The sequence below is a fragment of the Amblyraja radiata genome, chromosome 23 (assembly GCF_010909765.2).
Source record: "Amblyraja radiata isolate CabotCenter1 chromosome 23, sAmbRad1.1.pri, whole genome shotgun sequence".
Lineage (NCBI taxonomy): Eukaryota > Metazoa > Chordata > Chondrichthyes > Rajiformes > Rajidae > Amblyraja > Amblyraja radiata.
Window position 1 is genome coordinate 15,242,169 of NC_045978.1, and position 23,863 is coordinate 15,266,031.

At 43.0% G+C, this 23,863-nt stretch overlaps 1 protein-coding gene across 1 annotated transcript; it reads left to right on the forward strand.

Annotated features, from left to right (window-relative positions):
* The first annotated feature begins 1,261 nt into the window (after nucleotides 1–1,261).
* mc3r (melanocortin 3 receptor) lies at nucleotides 1,262–19,810 on the forward strand. Its single transcript, XM_033041243.1, has 3 exons — nucleotides 1,262–2,231; nucleotides 6,432–6,649; nucleotides 19,757–19,810. The coding sequence occupies exons 1-3, from the start codon at nucleotides 1,262–1,264 to the stop codon at nucleotides 19,808–19,810; spliced, it is 1,242 nt and encodes a 413-aa protein (XP_032897134.1).
* The last annotated feature ends 4,053 nt before the right edge of the window (nucleotides 19,811–23,863 follow it).

Below are 23,863 nucleotides of genomic sequence, written 5' to 3' on the forward strand. Positions count from 1 at the left end.
TGCATATGAATAATTAAAAATAATCCAAACCTTCAATAATCTTTGCTTCCTCTATGCCTTAAGGGTCCACAGAACCAGCAGCAGATCTGAGTTGAGAAGGCAGTGGCAGGCATGCTGGTAATTGTACCAAATATGACAGAGATGGTGGTGATGGTGTTGTTGAAGAACAGGTTACTATGCTGCAGATGTTATGTTCTTACAGTAATTTGACAATGGTTATTGCTCAGTGATCTGCATTTCCTTAGCGTCATCAACATGCAATCTGTTAGTTATTGCCATGTACATGTATGTGTATATATGTATATATATATATATGTGTGTATACTGTATATATCTATGCATACACACATTCACACACACACCCAAACATACACACACACATACCTTCACACACACACACAAATATATATATATACTGAATTATTTTTTCTCATTTAGGATTTTGTTTGCCGAGTACGATGATACATATTTTGTTGTGCTGCTGCAAGTAAGAATTTAATTAGTCTGTCCTGGACATACGATATGACAATAAAACACTCTTGGCTCTTGGCTCTTGATGTGAGACTCTTCAATTTGTTGCAGCACTGCCCACTGCCATTGAACTCGCTGAGTGTCCTGTGGCAGAGAGCTATTAGAACATAGCCAGCAGAGCTCAACCAAAACATTTGGGACATCTGTGTTCATGTGTAAGTCCCAAAAAGTAATGCTATTTCCAATGAGAAATGAGAGATCAGCTCAAGGACAAAACAAGTAATCTGATTTCAAAAGCTTTACTGTAGATATGCACAGGTAATAACACAAGAGGGCACCAAGCAACAATAATACTGAAGGATATGAAGACCATCCCACTTTTCCAGAACATAGCAGCTGACTGGAGCAGCTATTCTCTGCCAGTCAGCCTTAACCCTGCACTTTAAATGGGCATTTTAATTCTCTAAGGGATAGGGAGGAGCTAGTGTCTGCCAGTGGACTATAAATACAATGAACCATCAGCTTGCACGACTAAGGGCATGGATCAATTCTCTACACATGAAGAGAAAGGAAGAAAAGTTGTGAACTGTCGGTTTTGATACATTTTTTTTTAAACTAGCAGCAATAGGTCTTGATGTGACCTGAAAGGAATCGATAACTGCGAACTAAAGTTGTGAAGGATGGTATGTCAACTTCAAGCTTCTGCATTATGAATTAATGGAACAATACTGGTGGAAAATTTACTTATTTTAATCTTTGCTTCTAACAGTACTACTCAACCATTGTCGAGATGAATTCCACTCATTCGATCTTCTTCTTGCAACTGCCGACGATGAACAGCACAGAGGATCTGAATGAAAGCAGTATCTTTAACAACAGGAGCAGCACAGGCTTCTGCGAGCAAGTCCCAATTAAAGCTGAACTGTTTTTCACCCTGGGTATCATCAGCTTCCTGGAAAACGTCTTGGTCATCCTAGCAGTTCTTAAAAACAGAAACCTTCATTCTCCCATGTACTTTTTCCTCTGCAGTTTAGCAGTGGCGGACATGCTGGTAAGTGTATCTAATGCCCTGGAGACAATTGTGTTGGCGTTTTTAAAAAACGGCTACCTGGTGGCAAATGACCAGTTCATTCAGCAAATGGACAATGTTTTTGACTCAATGATCTGCATTTCTTTAGTGGCATCAATGTGCAATCTGTTGGCCATTGCCATCGACAGGTACATCACCATCTTCTATGCCTTACGCTACCACAGCATCATGACAGTAAAGCGGGCTTTAATTTTGATTGTAGCTATCTGGATTGTTTGCATTTTCTGTGGCATAGTCTTCATTATGTATTCCGACAATGAAACAGTCATTATTTGTCTTATCACCATGTTCTTTACTATGCTGTTCCTCATGATTACTCTTTACATCCACATGTTCATGCTCGCTCGGTTGCATGTTAAAAGAATCGCTACACTCCCAGTCACTGGTGTGGTTCGTCAGAAGACATGCATGAAAGGAGCCATTACCATTACAATCCTGCTTGGGATCTTTATCATCTGTTGGGCTCCATTTTTCCTTCACCTCATCATGATTATATCATGCCCCCAAAACCCGTACTGCATTTGTTATGCGTCTCACTTTAACACGTACCTGATCCTCATCATGTGCAATTCAGTCATCGACCCGATCATTTACGCCTTTCGGAGCCAGGAGATGCGCAAGACATTCAAAGAGATCATTTGCTGCTATTGTATGAACCTCAACTTCCGCTGTAAGTTATAATCTCCATAGCTAAGAAATACTGTGAGGAGCCACACGATGCAAGGCTTGAGCCCACGACCAATAATCTCATAGTTGATCAGTGTGAACAGAAAATGTCAACAGAACATTGGATGATTGAAGCCCGGAATTTAACTCATCATGTGATTCACGTTGCAAATGGTCACTGTATTTTTGGGGAAAATGTAAAAAGCTTACAGGACTTAAACTCTTGTGATTCTTGTTCCAGGCTATGTACTTGTGTAATAAAAGTGCAAAATTATATGTGATTAATATTAATTGTGAATATTTCTAAATGTAGATATATGTAGGAATAACACTTAAGATTTTTAGTAGACAATAGGTTAATGTGTTTGTCACTCCAACTGATAGTGACACTGCAGAACTTAAACTCTTGTGACTACACAGTTAAGTATGTACGTAATGAATGACACACAAACAGATTTTTCACTATCTAGCAAATATTTCTGATATAATATTCATTTTTGTCCCATGAATTGGCAAATTGATCATTGCCTCTGCTTTATATTAATATTCAATGCCTGTGCAAGCAGTACAAGACTGCAAATCTCTGAATGATTAGTTGGTTACTTTTCTTCTTACCAAGATCTGTGGTAAAATATACAATTTGTAACAGGGTATGTCTATGGTTGACTGAATTGCACTCCAAGAATCAGAATTTCTTGCAGTTTGTACTCATTCAAGTGTGCAGCCAAAGTGATTGTAGAATTTGGGCATGTGAGCCATTCCTGTAAGTACAACATACTTAGTCTTTGATGTTTAACAATTGTCTGTTGATTCCTTAGATGAAACTCATCTCTGTTCTCAGGTTTCTGTGGTTTGTCTGCCTGTTTCCTGCAATCGTGTTGTCTCCCGAAAACACATTTCAAATTACAACCACACTTCTCGACACAATGGGAAGTAAAATCACTTTTCTAGTGCTGCATTATACTTTAATGAGCATTTAATAATATATATCCATATTGAGTTGCTCTGTTTTGCTTTTACTGCATTTTTATGCCATAGGTATTAACTATATTAGGACCTCAACTCTTTACAATGCATTTTTCTAAATATCTTAAGCATGATTTGCCAGAACACTGTTTGATCAAATTGAAATGCTGCCTAGCCCACTAGTTACTCAAGCACTTTGTGTCTGTTTTTGAACAAATTGTTGAAACTATTTTTTCATACATTAAGATGAAATATATGGTGTGAAGTCAACCTCATTGCTGAGTTACGCACATTTTATATGTGAGACGATGTTTGTGAGTTAAGGAAGAATTTTGAACAGTACTCGACATACTGACAGAATGGTTATATTTTTTTGTTTTATTTTGGGTTACGGTACAGAGAAACTCTGGGACAGATACTTCTGCCAAATTAGACAGAGATAGTAAAGCAAATTTTTCAGACTTGATTGAACCTATATTTTGTTTCTTGTTGATGCTTCAAATATACAAAATATACATATTAGTAAGATTATTTTTATAAGTAACAAAAAAAGTACGGAAATTTATATAAGAAAAAAAGTTTACATTCCAAAATAAAATTTAATATGGCACAAATATAGATATTACATTAATCAAAACTGACAGGTTTCTTGGGAAAACTGTATGTGGTCTAAAACAGTGGTTCCCAACCTTTTATAGCTCTTGGCCCCCTTGGGATCTTTTAATTTTTCCGTGGCCCCCCCTGACATTATTAGCGGAAAAAAAGTACAGGTACTTCAATATTATACCTTCCATAAAAATATCAGCGTCTATTAATTGCACATATATTCTCTTTTATTCTATTCCACAAACATCAAAAATATTTAAACTACATAGATTTAAATTGATTAGAACTGAAATTTAGGAGGCAACAGGGTGGTAGCTCTGTGGCCCCCTTCATTTAACCTGTGGCCCCCTAAATCCCAAAAAATTTCTGTGGCCCCCCTGAAATTTGCCATATGGCCCCAGACTGGGAATCACTGGTCTAAAACATCCATGGTGTTTAATGATCCAGATGTCACAATGGGTGATGCTATCCCCAGTATTACTGAGTACAGTGTTGCACTATTGATTTCATAAACACATTGTTGACTTGAAAGATGTGGATGGCCTATGCACTTACAATCATTTACTTATTAAAATACTATATAACTTTAAACAATTTATTAACGATAAAATAATACAAGTTAACTTTGGATTTTGCATGGAACAAATTACTATTTAAAAGGTCATCAATTAAACAGCAATATGAGTTGCAGAACACTGTTTTTGCCAACATTATGCATATGATAGTCTTTTTTTTTTCCAGAACGAAAAAGCACTGAAATGCAAAAAGCATCATGGAATATGGAGAGAGAGCAGAAGGATGGTATTAAAATAGAGGATCAGCTTTGGTCATATTCAGTGGCAGAGCAGGTTCATAGAGCCAAGGAGCAGGATGGTGTTCCCATTTCCTGGGTTTCTATAATGATTTCGAGGTCAGCTTCTTTCCCCTGGAATTTTGACCAGATATATTGACCATCACCTTATGCGATGAATCCCAAACCCAAGGTAGTACAAAATACTGGACTCCAATGCACACTCCTTCCAACTCACCAGCCAGCGCACAGGCCATGTGGATGTTGACCTTCAAAGCCAGGCCTCAATCAAATTTGACTCTGAAATTGTGAGTTCTCTTGGACCTCGAGTCTTGGGTTTTGGGTTAGCAACCAAAATGGTCATTGATGCCCAGCTGGTTCACACTTAAGGCTGTGCTAGAATTTAGGAGCATACAGAAAGATTGCTTGGGGGAAAAAAGAGCCAGCTGGATTATACAAATTTTACCAAAAACGTTAAATGCTTTGCTAAAAAAAAGTGTTTTATATGTCAAATGCAAATGTTTTGCATCTTGCACCCATATTGGCTGTTTAATTGATGATCTTTTAAATAGTAATTTGTTCCATGCAAAATCCAAAGTTAATTTGTATTATTTTATCAAGTTAATAAAGATTCTTCAATGGTACTGCATGACCCCTTCCTTCTCAGTTCAATCCAGCTTTCTCTCTTCCTGTGCAGAAGTGATCATTGATCAGAGGTTTTTTAAGGACACAATTAGCACTTCAGTCAAACAACATTTTCCCCAATGATGTTGAAAGTTAAATCATGACAGGTTAATGTTGATTGTGGGAGGAACATTATTGTTAAATGCCTTTCACACCATAAGAAATGTAGGGCCGGAGTAACTCAGCAGATCAGGCAGCATTTCTGGAGAAAATGAATAGGTGACATTTTGGGTCGAGACCCTTCTTCAGACATGACCCGAAACATGGCCTATTCCTTTTCTCCAGAGCTGCTGCCTGACCCGCTGAGATACTCCAGCATTTTGTCTCTATCTTTGGTGCAAAACCAGCATTTGCAGTTCCTTCCTACAACACAGAGGGAAAGTAGGCATCTTAGCACCAATTGAGCAAATGGAGGAAGAGGACAATGTTTGAGACCTTTTCCTTCATATGGCTCAGTTATGCATCAAGCAGCTATTCAAAAGCTATTGATATGCTCAGTGCAGAATAAGATGCAAAGGAACTGTGATGTATGTTATTAATGGAAGGCAGTTTTACTATTAGGCAACATTCCTACTTCTTTTTCATTTATGTGAACAATGATGCCTTTGGGGACCATATGCCCTTGTGCTTTAAGCAACATTCTGCTACTATTCAATTGTTCTGTATGACATGTTTGTAATATGTTCAAACACTTCAGTGTTTTATTGTGAAAGTTGAAACCAAATACTCATTCAGTCTGTGTCTGGATTGTAATTAAACTGCATAGATTTATTTACTTTTATTCTTGGTTAAAGTTTAATCAAGATACACAAACTGGACAATAGTCTGACTAGGTATTGCAATAGTGCATGTAATTTATATGAAACTTCTTGAAGCTCATGGTCTCTGGAAAGTCTGGGAATCTTGATCAGATTTTATTGACAGTGTATTTTTTCATGTCTGTTTACATATATTGCAAATGTACAGAAATATGGAACAATTCAAAATTCTGGAATTTGTGTTCTAATGTTTTCTTACTAGATTTGTTGTACTTAGACCAAAAAAAAAACTTTTAGGTCCAGGTTTACATGTGGAATTGATATGCCCTCAATTAGAGCAAGTGATCAATGTTATCATGTGTAACTCGTTCAATAAGATAATATTCTTAATGTATTTTAGCCAGCCAGCATTCAACCTTTGCAGAAGCTAGTGGTTTTCTCAACAGGATCACATGCAGAAATGTAATTACAGTTAATAGCAATTATTTACAATTTATGTTCATGACTCTGAAGGAATGTCAGAGTGCAAAATACCCACATTATGGCAACAAAAAACGTGGGGAAATGGGTTATGAGGAGGATCAAGGAGTTTGCAAAAGAATAGAAGTGGTCAAGATGGTGAGCAAAATAACACAAGAAGATGTGAAATTATTTTCTTAAGTAGGAAGGATAGAATTTATTAAATGACGATAAACATCTTAATATTGGTAAAGGGGTCTTAGTGCATTGGTTTCTATGATTCAGAAAGTAACACCAAGCAATTTGAAAAACAAATATTATGTTAGTCTTTTTTTGCAAGAGGTTGGATTGTGACATTTTAGACGTTTTGCTGAGATTGTACAGGGTTTTGATGTGACCTCCTGAAGCACCATTTGCAATCCTGCTTTCCATAACTGAACGATACACTTGTCTTTGAGTAAATGCACCCTTGATTCAGGTGCTTGATTTCTGGGAAGACGGATTTTGATGATGATATGTTTAAAGGGGCACAGCCTGAATAATCCTTCCACTATTGGCATTCAAGCAGTTCATGAAATTCGAACTCACACATAAATAGTGATTATTTGAGTGATGTTCTGGATAGTAAAAAGTCCATGGGATCTTAACCCAGAGGGGAGTCAACACCTTAAGGAATGTAAAAGCACAATTTGAACCCATTATATTTGTTCCCCCCATCCCAACATTCTAATCAGATGAATATGGTCCTTTTAAGAACAAAATATCAAACTGCCTTCTCTTCTTTTCCCAATATTCCCTCATATTGGGAAAATAAAATATTTCTTTATAAATAGGAGGCAGTCATTCTCTGAGTCTACTCAGAGGCAACTTTCAGAGCAATTGTAGCATAACCTTGCCCTGTCTGTTACCTCTCACATGCCTTTCTCATATATAGCTGCTTGATAGTCTGGAAAGATAACATTTCTACAAATGACACTTCTATACCAAACATACAAAGACATTAGAAGACCCGTCAGCATCAATAAATCTATAAACTACCACAACACATGACATCTTCGGAAGGTTATTTTTAATTGAAAACTGTTTTCCCTCAGTTATCTACATTTCATACACACTCTTGTATTCCCATTACTCCATAGTTCACCAAAAGCAGTATATTTCACTGCAAAAAAAAATGCATCTGGAACATTTCTCAGGGTTCCACAATTTATTAGCCGAGTGTTTCAATAGTGATGGAAAACATGGGTAAATGTCATTAAGATAAAGATTAGCTGTGCCAAATCCAAATTCAGAACAGGTTTGAGGATTGTGTGCCCTACAGCTGTCCCTAATTAGCCATTTTCTTTCTGGCTGATTAACTAGGTTCAGATACAGACATATAGAATATATTGCATTATTGACATCAAACCTGTTCGATTCAGATACGTTGTCCAAAGTCTTGAAATTCATGATGAAATGTATATAAATAGTTTTATTTAAAAAAATAACTGGAACAGATTGTAAAATATTACTTTGATGATATATAGTGATCAGAATTATTACATGGTCACCCGATGTCTTATGCCATCCAATTCCACTATGTAGTATTCAACTGTAATATGTTGTGTAACTGCCAATTTCAGTGCTAATGTCTGAGCACTTGGTGTTAAGAATGTATTATGTCAACTATGTTATGCAATCCTGTCTGTTATATTCTAAACAGCTTTACCGATTCTGAAATATGAACCATATATCAATAAAGAACTTATTCTGAATTACCTACTCGTTCTTTTTCCTTTCAGAGTGACAAAATATATTACACTGGGTTCTACTTTTGTAAATTACTAGACCAAGTACAGACCCATTGGTTCTGCTTTCCGAATGCACCCGTCCCCTACCCATAGCCCCCACGGGAGGCATAGTCTGCCAACTCGACCCGTTGCCAAAGGTATGATTCGAGCACTCCTCAGCAAAGATCATAGCTCGTGAGCCTCCCCAGCACTGGAGTTAAAAAATAAAATCACAATCCCCAATTGCAATACCAATTGACCCTCCCCCTCCTGTCCTGCCAGGAGCTATGATGGCAACACTGTTGCAAATGTCAGGTGAACTTGCTGTGAGATGCCATTGAGCTGATAAGTTCAGAGTGTTGCTGCCAGTGTTCCTGTCTTGCAACTTTGTATCAAAGTGTGTTGGAAGCTGTGAGGAATGATTTTTAACAGTAAAAACCATTTGAAATTCAAAGTATTTTTAAACATTTTCAGTAATAAGTCAAGAAATAAAGCCTGAATTTTTCAGGTAAGTAGTTTTCGGACTCCAGGGAAAAAATCTCTACCAGGATATGTAAAAATGTTACTGTTACTGCGTTGTTTTTTCGAGAAGATGTGATTACACACGAACACACACACACACACACACACACACACACACACACACACACACACACACACACACACACACACACACACACACACACACAAATAAATACACATCCAAGATCAGGCTTTTAATAGTTTTAATAGACCAAGTGCAGACCCGTTGGGTATGTTTCCCCGACGGCGTTTGCGGGGGGGGGGTGGCGGCGGCTGCGGCATCACACTCACATTAACCACCCCCCAAACACACAGGTGGGGGGAGGGGGGTGGAGAAGAGGGGAGAGGAGGAGGAGGAAACGGGACAGATTTGGGAGGGAAAGGAGAGCGGGGTAGGGGGTGAGAGAGGGGGATGGGGAGAGAGATGTGGGGGAGGGGAGGATGGGGAGGGAGGGGAGAAGGGAGGGAGGGGGAGAGGGGTGGGGGAGAGAGGGGAAAGAGTGGGGAGGGAGAATGAAGGGGGGAGAGGTGGAAGAGTGGGGAGGGAGGAGGAGAGTGGTAGTGGGAGTGATGGAAGAGGGGTAGAAGGAAGGGGGCGGGTGGAGAGAGGGAAGGGGGTGGGGTAGAGAGGGAAGGGGGGTGGGGGAGAGAGGGATGGGTGGGAGAGGGAGAGGGGTGCAGAGAGGGAAACATAGAAACATAGAAATTAAGTGCAGGAGTAGGCCATTCGGCCCTTCGAGCCTGCACCACCATTCAATATGATCATGGCTGATCATCCAACTCAGTATCCAGTACCTACCTTCTCTCCATACCCCCTGATCCCTTTAGCCACAAGGGTCACATCTAACTCCCTCTTAAATATAGCCACTGAACTGGCCTCAACTACCTTCTGTGCCAGTGAATTCCAGAGATTCACCACTCTCTGTGTGAAAAATGTTTTTCTCATCTCGGTCCTAAAAGATTTACCCCTTATCCTTAAACTGTGATCCCTTGTTCTGGACTTCCCCAACATCTGGAACAATCTTCCTGCATCTAGCCTGTCCAACTCCTTAAGAATTTTGTATGTTTCTATAAGATACCCCCTCAATCTTCTAAATTCTAGCATGTACAAGCCGAGTCTATCCAGTCTTTCGTCATATGAAAGTCCTGACATCCCAGGAATCAGTCTGGTGAACCTTCTCTGTACTCCCTCTATGGCAACAATGTATTTGAACATTGGGCTTTGTGACATCACACGATGGAACGTTCACCAGGGGCTGGGGCTGGTGCAGCTTCTATGGGTGAGAAGCCAATTTATTTTTGAAATATTGGGGGGGGGGGGGGAGGGGGGAGAGAATGATTTGATTAAAAACGTGCACTTAAACACGACGACCAATGGCAGATCCGTTGGGTCTGCTCCCCCAACGCAGCCGTACCCTACCCGTAGCCCCCACTGTGGGGGGTCGGCATCACACACACTAACCACCCCCACACACAGAGTTGGAAAAGTGTATAAAGACCGTTCCCTACCTGTAGCCCCCAGGGGAGACGTGGTCGTCGAAGTCGGGTACCGGCCGTCTTAAAATAGCGTATCTTGAAGTCGTCGAAGTCGGGACCGTCTCGGCAACGCGGGGGGTGGGTGGCGGGGCGGCATCACACACACGAAGCATCCCCACACACAGAGCCTTAAAAGTGTAATGCCCCAACGCAGCCGTTCCCTACCCGTAGCCCCCACGGGAGACGTGGTCCTCGAAGTAGATCCGTTCCCGAAAGGCCGTTTTTAAATGGCGTCGCTTGAGGTTGTGCTGCGGGCGCCAGCAGCCGTTATGGTCGCTGGCCAGCAGGAGGCAACAAAATGAGTGAGTGGGGGGGGGGGGGGGGATAAGTTTTTAATGAAAAAAATGGACATAAACATAACGAAATGTAATGAGGAGTGGATAGCTGGAAGGGAAAGTGAAATGTCTACCGAAATGGCTGCTTGTATGGGTGAGAAGCCAGTTTATTTTTGAAAAACTGGGGGGTGAGGGGGGGGGGGGGTAGAAGGAATTGATTAAAAACGTGTACTTAAACACGACGAAATGTAATAAGGAGCGGATACTTAGAAAGAAATGTGAAATCTGTACCGAAATTGAAAAGATGTTGGCGATTCTGATTTCCCCCTTATCCTTAAACTTTGACCCCTTGTTCTGGTCTTCCCCAACATCCGGAACAATTTTATTTGCATCTAGCCCGTCCAACCCTTTAAGAATTTTATACGTTTCTATAAGATACCCCCTTAATCTTCTAAAATCTAGCGAGTACAAGGCGAGTCTATCCAGTTTTTCTTCATATGAAAGTTCTGACATCCCAGGAATCAGTCTGGCGAACCTTCTCTGTACTCCCTCTCTATGGCAACGATGTCTTTGAGCATTGGGCATTGTGACATCACACGATGGAACGTTCACCATTGGCTGGGGCTCCTGCATAGGCATATGTAAATGAATCCATTCCGATTGGACATATGTGAACATTGGGCATTGTGACATCACACGATGGAACGTTCAGCAGGGGCTGGGGATGGTGCAGCTTCTGTGGGTGTGAAGCCAGTTTAGTTTTGAAATTTTGGGTGGGGGGGGAAGGATTTGATTAAAAACGTGTACTTAAACACGACGGAATTTAATGAGGAGCGGATACTTAGAAAGAAAAGTGAAATCTCTACCGAAATGGAAAAGATGTCGGCGATTCTGCGTCCGGTTTCGGAGTTGCAGGGAATCAAAGGAAGAAATGCGGCCGGAAGCCGTCCATGTAAATGGATCCATTCCGATTGGACGTCTGCGAACGTCGGGCATTGCGATTGGACATCTGCGAGCATCGGGCATTGTGACATCGCACGGCGGGAACGAATCGAAAGGCAGGAAGGGATCCGGACGCCAGCCGGACGGATGGGGCGAGAGTTTTATATATTAACTAGACCAAGTGCAGACCCATTGGGTCTGTTTCCCCAACGGCGTTTGCGGGGGGGGGGGGGTGTGAGAAGAGGGGAGGGAGGGGAGAGGAGGAGGAGGAAACGGGATAGATTTGGGAGGGAAAGGAGAGCGGGGTAGGGGGTGAGAGATGGGGAGAGAGATGTGGGGGAAGGGGGATGGGGAAGATGGGGAGGAGGGAGGGAGAGGGAGAGGGGTGGGGGAGAGAGGGGAAAGAGTGGGGAGGGGAAGGGGGAGAGAAGTGGTAGAGTGGGGAGGGAGGCGGAGAGGGGTAGGGGGAGTGATGTACCTGCCTTCTCTCCATACCCCCTGATCCCTTTAGCCAACGCAGCCGTTCCCTACCCGTAGCCCCCACTGGGGGGGGGGGGGGCAGCATCACACACACTAACCACCCCCACACACAGAGTTGGAAAAGTGTATAAAGACCGTTCCCTACCTGTAGCCCCCAGGGGAGACGTGGTCGTCGAAGTCGGGTCCCGGCCGTCTTAAAATAGCGTATTTTGAAGTCGTCGAAGTCGGGACAGTCTCGGCAATGCGGGGGTGGCGGGGCGGCATCACACACACGAAGCATCCCCACACACAGAGCCTTAAAAGTGTAATGCCCCAACGCAGCCGTTGCCTACCCGTAGCCCCCATGGGAGACGTGGTCCTCGAAGTAGAGCCGTTCCCGAAAGGCCGTTTTTAAATGGCGTCGCTTGAGGTTGTGCTGTGGGCGCCAGCAGCCGTTATGGTCGCTGGCCAGCAGGAGGCGAGAAAATGAGTGAGTTGGGGGGGAGGGGGGGGGGGGAGAAGGTTTTAATGAAAAAAATGGACATAAACATAACGAAATGTAATGAGGAGTGGATAGCTGGAAGGGAAAGTGAAATGTCTATCGAAATGGCTGCTTGTATGGGTGAGAAGCCAGTTTATTTTTGAAAAACTGGGGGGGGGGGGGGGGGAGAAGGATTTGATTAAAAACGTGTACTTAAACACGACGAAATGTAATGAGGTGCGGATACTTAGAAATAAATGTGAATTCTCTACCGAAATGGAAAAGATGTTGGCGATTCTGCTTTCCTCCTTATCCTTAAACTTTGACCCCTTGTTCTGGTCTTCACCAACATCCAGAACAATTTTTTTTGCATCTAGCCCGTCCAACCCCTTAAGAATTTTATACATTTCTATAAGATACCCCCTTAATCTTCTAAAATCTAGCGAGTACAAGGCGAGTCTATCCAGTTTTTCTTCATATGAAAGTTCTGACATCCCAGGAATCAGCCTGGTGAACCTTCTCTGTACTCCCTCTCTATGGCAACGATGTCTTTGAGCATTGGGCATTGTGACATCACACGATGGAACGTTCACCATTGGCTGGTGCTCCTGCATAGGCATATGTAAATGAATCCATTCCGATTGGACATATGTGAACATTGGGCATTGTGACATCACACGATGGAACGTTCAGCAGGGGCTGGGGCTATTGCAGCTTCTGTGGGTGAGAAGCCAGTTTAGTTTTGAAATATTGGGGGGGGGGGGGGGGGTAAGGATTTGATTAAAAACGTGTACTTAAACACGACGAAATGTAATGAGGAGCGGATACTTAGAAAGAAATGTGAAATCTCTACCGAAATGGAAAAGATGTCGGCGATTCTGCGTCCGGTTTCGGAGTTGCAGGGAATCAAAGGAAGAAATGCGGCCGGAAGCCGTACATGTAAATGGATCCATTCCGATTGGACGTCTGCGAGCGTCGGGCATCGCGATTGGACGTCTGCGAGCATCGGGCATTGTGACATCGCACGGCGGGAACGAATCGAAAGGCAGGAAGGGATCCGGACGCCAGCCGGACGGATGGGGCGAGAGTTTTATATATTAACTAGACCAAGTGCAGACCCGTTGGGTCTGTTTCCCCAACGGCGTTTTGCGGGGGGGGGGGATGGGGGGCTGCGACATCAAACTCACATTAACCACCCCCCAAACACACAGGAGGGGGGAGGGGGGATGTGAAGAAGGGAGGGAGGGGAGAGGAGGTGGAGGAAATGGGACAGATTTGGGAGGGAAAGGAGAGCGGGGTAGGGGATGAGAGAGGGGGATGGGGAGAGAGATGTGGGGGAGGGGGAGGATGGGGAGGTAGGGGAGGAGGGAGGGAGGGGGAGAGGGGTGGGGGAGAGAGGGGAAAGAGTGGGGAGGGAGAGTAGAGGGGGAAGGGGGAGAGGTGGAAGAGTGGGGAGGGAGGTGGAGAGGGGTAGGGGGAGTGATGGAAGAGGGACAGAGGGGTAGGAGGAAGGGGGCGGGTGGAGAGAGGGAAGGGGGTGGCGTAGAGAGGGAAGGGGGGTGGGGGAGAGAGGGATGGGTGGGAGAGGGGTGAGGAGAGGGAAACATAGAACCATTGAAATTAAGTGCAGGAGTAGGCCATTCGGCCCTTCGAGTCTGCACCACCATTCAATATGATCGTGGCTGATCATCCAACTCAGTATCCTGTACCTGCCTTCGCTCCATACCCCTGATCCCTTTAGCCACAAGGGCCACATCTAACTCCCTCTTAAATACAGCCAATGAACAGGCCTCAACTACCTTCTGTGCCAGTGAATTCCAGAGATTCACCACTCTCTGTGTGAAAAATGTTTTTCTCATCTCGGTCCTAAAAGATTTACCCCTTATCCTTAAACTGTGACCCCTTGTTCTGGACTTCCCCAACATCTGGAACAATCTTCCTGCATCTAGCCTGTCCAACCCCTTAAGAATTTTGTACGTTTCTATAAGATATCCCCTCAATCTTCTAAAATCTAGCGAGTACAAGCCGAGTCTATCCAGTCTTTTTTCATATGAAAGTCCTGACATCCCAGGAATCAGTCTGGTGAACCTTCTCTGTACTCTCTCTATGGCAACAATGTATTTGAACATTGGGCATTGTGACATCACACAATGGAACGTTCACCAAGTGCTTGTGCTCCTGCAAAGGCATCCATTCCGATTGGACATCTGTGAGCGTTGGGCATTGTGACATCACACGTTGGAACGTTCACCAGGGGCTGGGGCTGGTGCTGATTCTATGGGTGAGAAGCCAGTTTATTTTTGAAATATTGGGGGGGGGGGGGGGGATTTGTTTAAAAACGTGCACTTAAACACGACGAAATGTAATGAGGAGCGGATACTTAGAAAGATAAGTGAAATCTCTACCAAAATGGAAAAGATGTTGGCGATTCAGCTTTCTCCCTTATCCTTAAACTTTGACCCCTTGTTCTGGTCTTCCCCAACATCCGGAACAATCTTCCTGCATCTAGCCCGTCCAACCCCTTAAGAATTTTATACGTTTCTATAAGAAACCCCCTTAATCTTCTAAAATCTAGCGAGTACAAGGCGAGTCTATCCTGTCTTTCTTCATTTGAAAGTACTGACATTCCAGGAATCAGTCTGGTGAACCTTCTCTGTACTCCCTCTCTATGGCAACGATGTATTTGAGCATTGGGCATTGTGACATCACACGATGGAACGTTCACCATTGGCTGGGGCTCCTGCAAAGGCATATGTAAATGAATCCATTCCGATTGGACATATGTGAACATTGGGCATTGTGACATCACACGATGGAACGTTCAGCAGGGGTTGGGATTGGTGAAGCTTCTGTGGGTGAGAAGCCAGATTAGTTTTGAAATTTTGGGGGGGGGGGGGGGAAGGATTTGATTAAAAACGTGTACTTAAACACGACGGAATGTAATGAGGAGCAGATACTTAGAAAGAAAAGTGAAATCTCTACCGAAATGGAAAAGACGTCGGCGATTCTGCGTCCGGTTTCGGAGTTGCAGGGAATCAAAGGAAGAAATGCGGCCGGAAGCCGTACATGTAAATGGATCCGTTCCGATTGGACGTCTGCGAGCGTCGGGCATCGCGATTGGACGTCTGCGAGGATCGGGCATTGTGACATCGCACGGCGGGAACAAATCGAAAGGCAAAAAGGCAGCCGGACGGATGTCGGACGGATGGGGCGAGAGTTTTATAGAATGATAGATAGATAGATAGATAGATAGATAGATAGATAGATAGATAGATAGATAGATAGATAGATAGATAGATAGATAGATAGATAGATAGATAGATAGATAGATAGATAGATAGATATGATATACAATATTGTTTTAACAGGTTTAATTTAAAAAAAACAATTTTGTGTCTTATCACTTGTAGAATAGGCGCTAATTTAAATATACCAAACATGATTGCTAAACTGACAGTGATAAATAGTCACAGACATAGTTTAATAAATATATTCAGATGTTAGCTGAGTAGTGGGTGTTGTAGATAAGTAGAACTGTCATGGAAAGATGTTGGGGACAATCACGGAACAGATATGTAGTGAATCCATGGGCCTGTTTGCACCACATCTTTGTTTACCTTGCAATGATGAAACTAAAATGAAAATTAGGCTGGATGTAAAAAATGCCTATTTAATTGCTATAAAAAAAAGCATGTTTCTTTGCTGCTGCTGAAGATCAGTGTTTCCTTCCTTCAATGTTTGGGTCATAGTATCCTTGCCCAATCTCCCTCAACAGGAATTGGTGCAATCCTCATTCATGGGGAGCACATACCAAACTCTCCTCCTCACTCCCCTGGCTGTGCACACCAAACACCTACCACTCAGTGTAAAAACACTTGTGAGATAAATCTCTTTTAAAATTCCACCCTCTTACTTTCATGCCATGGCCATCCTTGGTAAATGACCCACTCTCTATCATGTCTATACCTCTCATGATTTTATAAAATTCCATCAGTCTGTTACACTCCAGATAAAACAATCCACGTTTGCCCACTCTCTCCTCAATACTCTACTCCAGGCAACATCTTGAACCTCTTCTGTCCCCCTCCAAAGCTTCCACATCCTTCCTGTAATGCAATGACTAAAATTGCACACAATGCTATAAATGTGCTTTAAAACAAGGAACTGCAGATGCTGGTTTACAACAAAAAAAAAGACACAGTGGCTCAGACAACATAATTGAGAACAGACAGGTGAGGTTTCGGGTCAGGACCCTTATTCAGTCTGATTGTTGTGGTGGTGGTGCTGGGAGGGGTGGGGGGAGCTGGGAGAAGATCCATTATGCCGTGGACTGAGCATGTGTTTGGCAAATTGGACACTGAGTCTTTGCTTGGCCTTGGTGATGTACAGGAGGCCACATAGTGAACTCCGGATGCAGTAGATGAGGTAAGAGGAGATACATGTGGACCTCTGTCTCACCTCGAAGGACTACTGGGGTCCCTGGATGGAGCTACAAGGACAGTTGTTGCATCTCTTGCAACTGCAGGGAAATGTACCTGGGAAAGGAGTGGTTTCTGTTTGGAGTGAACCATGTGAGTTGTGGGTGGGACAATCTCTGTGGAAAATGGGAAGGGGTGGGAATGGGATGATGGGACAGGAGGTGGGATCACATTGAATGTGTGAAGAAGGGTCTTGACCTGTACATCAATGCTCCTTATGCCCCTGTCCCATTTAGGAAACCTGAACTGAAACCTCTGGAGACTTTGCGCCCCACCCAAGGTTTCCGTGCGGTTCCCAGAGGTTTTTGTCAGTCTCCCTACCTGCTTCCACCATCTGCAACCTCCGGCAACCACTTGCAACCTCCGGGAACCGCACGGAAACCTTGGGTGGGGCACAAAGTCTCCAGAGATTTCCGTTCAGGTTTCCTAAGTGGAACAGGGGCATAAGAATCCTACCATTAACTCTATACTTTCCCTTTACATTTAACCTCCCAAATTGCAACATGTCACTTGTCCGAAACTCCACCTGATATTTCTCCACCCATATCTCCAATTTCAGATGGAGGGACGTGGCTATGACAATATTGAGGTTCTTACCCCAAACCAGAAAGGTGCCACCAAGCCAAAGACTCACTATTCATGGTGCAGGGTTTTTATTTCATCTACAGAATATGCATGGCCGAGCCAACATTTCATGCCCTTCTCTAATTGCCCTTGAGAAGGTGACAATGAGTCAACTTTAGTTTAGTTTATAGATACAACATGGAAGCAAATCCTTCGGATCACCCAGTCCGTGCCTAACGTTGATCACCTATGCAATTCTGCTTTCGATGTAATCTTACTTACTCATCCACTTTCTGCACATTAGGGACATTTTACAGAGATAGATTTGTGCTATCTCACGTAATTTTGTGGTGCGGAAAGAACCCAGAGTCCCCAGGGAAATCTCACATGGTCACAGGTAGAACGTGGAAACTCCACCCAGGCAGCACCCGAGTTCAGGATCAAACCCGGGTCACTGGCACTGTGCGGCAGCAGCTTTACCAGCTGTGTCACTGTGCCAGTTCAACTTCATGAACCATTACAGCTCTTATGATAAAGATACTCCCACAGTACGTATAGGTAGTGTTCAAGGATTGTAACAGTGAAGGAATTGCGAAGGAATAGTATCAATGTCCAAGTTGGGATAGATTGATTTGGAGGGAAACCTGGAGGTGGTGTTAGTTCAATCAGTATGATGTCCGAACATCCCATTTCATGAGTTTGGAGCAGCTGCTGAAGAAACCCTCAGCTTCTCTGATGTACAGTGGGGGTACAGTACGATGATCATGGAGAAGAGATTTATCCAGCATGGAATTGAGTTCTCCGGTGACACTGGATTTCCAGGTAGCTGGGGATTATTCCGTTACATTCATGACCTATGATGGTGATAAATATTTAGCATGCTGGAATCTGTATTCCCAAAAAACATCTCTTAAGCTTAATTTGCAATTATATCCCTGAGTGATGGACGTTCTATTCAGTAGAAGACATTGCATCTTTTCATTCTAGAGGTTTCATTTATTAAACATACAGAAATTAGACAGATCAGTGGACAACCTTCTCATTATGAATGTGTACTGGGATTTAATCTCTACCAAGCATAATCCAAACTGCCGTTCTACCACACAAGTTAATGAAACTTGCAACTTCATGTATCTACTCTGTAACTCCAGCTGGAAGCACAAATGTCTTCGCACGACTCTTATTCATAGATTTTGGATCCAGAAATTTTATTATTTAATGACAATCCTTAACGCATGATATAATCTGTAGATGAATTTGCTTCACCTTATCCTTGGAATCCAGGGATAAAATTACCTTTCAAAACTATTTGTGAAGAAATACATTCAGGTTTTGTGGAGATATCCAAATATTGGCCAAAACATTCAAGGTGCTGAATACCATTGTCAGACTAAATTTGGCTGATTTTAAATGTTTCATAAAATAAAATTAATGGTGTGCACAAAGCAATACCCTGTAGTGGAATACTCCAAGGTTGCACTTACGCTATTGAGAATTGTTTGGAGCAGACCATGTGTAAGTATTCGACCATCACTGGCTTATGTGGCTTGGTTATGAAGTTAACAATATGAAAAGGCAATATACATGATATGGGTATCGTGTTCTTTCACATTTTTCATGGAAACAATGTCCAGTAGAGGGAGCACTGAGTAACCAATAGCAACTAATAAGAGAATGAAATACCACAGACGATGGAAGTCTGAAATAAAGTTAGAAAATGTCTTGCAAATGCCCAGAGTCACACAGAGTAGTTTAAGAACCTATACTTCAAACAGCAAACACAAAATGCAGTGTGTGTGGATACAGTAAGAGCACTGAAAAGGAGTGGATAATTCACAGCATTACTGTCTGGAGAATTTTAACATTAACACATCACCATAGAACATAGAACAGAAAGGCACAGGAACAGGCTCTTAGGCCCACAATGTCAACATGATGCAAAGTTAAACTAATCTACTCTGCCTGCATGCCAACCATGTTCCTCCAGTACCTGCATATCTATCCAAAAGCCTCTTGAATGCCACTATCATATCTGCCTCCACCTCCACCCATGTTCCAGGCACGGTTGGTGCATTCCAGGCACCTACCACACTGCTTAAGAAACTTGCCCCGCATGTCTCCTTTAAAATTTAATTTACCCCTCTAACCTTTACACTGTGCCCTCTAATCTTTAACATTTCCACCCTAGGAAAAGGGTTCCGATTATCTCTATTTATATCTGTTTGTGTTGCCAATTTCAGGTACTTATAGACTTGAACCCCAAGATCGCTCTGAATATCAATGGGGTTAAGTGATCTTGCTGTGAACTATATACTTTCCCCTTACATTTAACATTCAAAAGTTCAACTCCTCACATTTGCTTGGATTAAACATCATCTGCTATTTCTCCACCAATTTCTGTAGGTGATCTATATTCTGCTGTTTACTCTGCCTTCCTCACTACCCACAACCCCAACCAGAGGAGTTAAATTAATCAAGAATAAAAAGCTTGTCAAGTGACAAGACCAAGATAGTAGGGGGATGATCATGAAGAAAACCTGGTTTGCATGCATATTTCATTCCAGTTCAGTCTAGTCTATGGGTGACCCCAAAGCACAATTATAGTTGATTCTTAACTGCTTCTTCAGTTCAAGTGATTAGGTTTCGACGATAAATGCTGGCCCTGTCTGTGATGTCAAAACCACATAACAGAACAAACAAAACATTGTTTCTCAAAACATGGTTCTAACCGAACAATTAGATCAGTGGTTTAACATGTTGACAATTCCTGATGCTTCAGGTTAACACCCGCAGTCCTGATGCCGGGTCTCAATCCGAAACAGCGACAATACAATTGCCTCCACAGATGCTGCTTGGCCGGATGAGTTCCTCTGGCAGTTTGTTTTTTGCTCCAAATACCAGCATCTGCAATCTCCTCTCTAATGTTACCTATAGTGAATGCTACAAACTCAGCAAGCATTATTCATCAATGATATTGCAAACAAGAGGAAAATTATAGAAAAAGACATACAACCGCACTTGACTATGATCTAATGGTGGGAGTGGAATACGCTAATATCTTGATTCTCTAGCAGTCTAACAGAGCAGTTAGAAAGTGGGGCCATTAAATCAAAGTTCTCTGAAAGCTTTATGGTAGGGAATTAATTTCTCTTTATTACAGTAAATTAAATTGTTGTTTTCTTATGGGGGTGGCACATTTCAGTTTGATTTTAATTCTCCATCAGATAGATAAGAGACAATATAGTCAACAGACAATAGGTGCAGGAGTATGCCATTCGGCCCTTCAAGCCAGCACCGCCATTCAATGTGATCATGGCTGGTCATCCACAATCAGTACCCCTCCATATCTCTCCATATCCCTTAACTCCGCTAACCCTAAGAGCTCTATCTAACTCTCTTGAAAGCATCCAGAGAACCAGCCCCCACCGCCCTCTGAGGCAGAGAATTCCACACACTCACTTAGTGTGGAAAAGTTTTTCCTCATCTCCCTTCTAAATGGCTTACCACTTATTCTTAAATTATGGTATGGGCAGAAATCCTGGGGGAGGACAGGTGGGGGGAGATGTCCCTCCCATATTTTGAGAGGTGGGGGACAATCCCCCCATGTTTTGTAATCTGCATTTTGAAATTCGGTGAAAAAAAACTATTAAAATCGCCGCTTTACTCGAGACAGTGGGGTTGTCACTGTTAAGCGTTTGTTAAATGTCTCCATCAACATCGTATTAACACGATTCAGGCGGGTATCAGACGCTTTCTAAGGGCTGAATCGGCCCGTTCACGGGGCCTTTCATCGCCCGGCGCGGCTTAAAAAACTACTGCGTCGAGGCGATCGAGGCTCCCGATGTTGAAGCCTCCACCGGGTGATTTTAAGCTGCGCCGGGCGATGAAAGGTCCCGCGAATGAGCCGATTCAAGCCCTACGATTCGGACGGACAAAGCTGATATTGCTGGAGTTTGGAGTCAGTCACCAACCAGGTCAGCTCCCGATGTTACCGTCCACAGGGCCGAAGCCCCCGAAGCCTCGCGTTTGTGTGTGTGTACATTTACAGTAAGCATTGCCAGTCGCTTGGAACTGTTTTATTCTGGTCATATTTGTTTTCCAGAGCTCTATTTTCTGCTTAGACCTCTAACTTTATGGTTTAATGTGTTTGTTCTTTCAATTCAACCCATGTGCTTGCCTGAATTCTGTTTCTTTTCTTGAAACATAACGCGCCAGTAAGCGATGCAGAACAAGAAGGAATGCATAATAAAATAATGTTCTATTCATTCTTACAATACATACCATTGACTTTTTCTAACCCCATTTGCCATATAAAACACCTCAGTATTTATACCATTTACTGAACTATTTGGGGACTTCACACAGTCTTCAGTCAATTACAATACAAACTGGGCAACACAAAACCAAATGGAAGATAGACGCAAAAAGCTGGAGTAACTCAGCGGGATAGGTAGCATTTCTGGAGAGAAGGAATGGGTGACGTTTCTCAAATAGAATGACCATGCAACCGGAAGATAACAAGATCAGAGCTTTAGAGATAGATAGATGGATGGATGGATGGATGGATGGATGGATGGATGGATGGATGGATGGATGGATGGATGGATGTATGGATGGATGGATGGATGGATGGATGGATGGATGGATGGATGGATGGATGGATGGATGGATGGATGGATGGATGGATGGATGGATGGATGGATGGATGGATGGATGGATGGATGGATGGATGGATGGATGGATGGATGGATGGATGGATGGATGGATGGATGGATGGATGGATGGATGGATGGATAAGCATCCACCTAGACTAACCACATTTTACTCTCCTCAAATTCCCATCTTCTCTCACCAGATTCTACAACTCATCTTCACATGAGGGGCAACTTACAGCAGCCAATTAACCGACCAACCCACATGACTATAGATCTGGGGAGTAAACAAAGCACCTGTAAGAATTTAAGCACTTGTAGCCCTAGCCCTAAACCTAGCCCTAGCCCTAGCCCTAGCCATAGCCCTAGCCCTAGCCCTAGCCCTAGCCCTAGCCCTAGCCCTAGCCCTAGCCCTAGCCCTAACCCTTACCCTTACCCTAACCCTAACCCTAACCCTAACCCTAGCCCTAGCCCAGCCCTAGCCCTAGCCCTAGCCCTAACCCTAGCCCTAGCCCTAACCATAGCCCAGCACTAGCCATAACCCTAGCCCTAACCCTAGCCCTAACCTAGCCCTAGCCCTAACCCTAACCCTAGCCCTAGCCTGAGACCTAACCCTAACCCTAACCCTAACCCTAACCCTATCAAGAATAGAGGGATTTTTTTAAGGGTGATACATATTTTAATTATTAATACCTACCGTTTTAAAGTATTTTCATTTCAGATAGATCCACCATTAAAAAAATATGCTGACTTGAAATTTCACAAGTAACCAGCGGGACATGCAGTTTCCGGAGAAGAGGGGGCATCGAACATCGGGAAAAAATTAAAAAACACATCATTCATTTAGGGTTTAATCATTATTTATGAGGATTATGTTTATTAACAATATAGAAAAAGGAGAAATGGGATAGAATTACGGATTTTCCTCATATACACCATCGAAGTAGTGGGACTCCAAAGTAGACAGTTACTGAAGAATCACTCACACAGAGCCTTGTGAATGAGCTGGGAGCAGTCCTCTCTCAGTGGAAAACTACCAGGGACCACACGGAAATGCAGCATGGTACCAGGGCTAGTGATCGGGAAGCTTAGCCAGGTGACTGATCAATGGAAGATGAAGCCCAATGTCTGTTTCAAGACCCTGCTGCCACACACTTGTTTCCTCTGGGGAAAAAATGAATCATCCCCAATGCATTTCTTTTAAATATAAGGTTGAGTTTACTTAGAACCATGCTCGCCAGCAATGGAAACCATGAATGTTTATAGGACGCATAAGTTTGACCTGTAACATCACATAATCATAGTCATAGACTCTTACAGCGGGGTAACAAGCCCTTTGGCCCAACTTGCCCACACCAGCCAACATGTCCCATCTATACTAGTTCCACTGACCTGTGTTTGACCCATACCGTTCTAAAACAGTCCTATCCATGTATCTGTCAAAATGTTTCTTAAACGTTGCGATAGTACCTGCCTCAACTACCTCCTTTGGCAGCTCGGTCCATACACTCACCACCCTTTGTGTGAAAAAGTCATCTGTAACCCATCCTTAAGCAGGAGCTGTTACAATTAGAATTATACTTGTTGTGAACATTTAGTTAAATTTCAGTTGTACAGGGTCTTGGTGAGACCACACCTGGAGTATTGCGTACAGTTTTGGTCTCCTAATCTGAGGAAGGACATTCTTGCCATAGA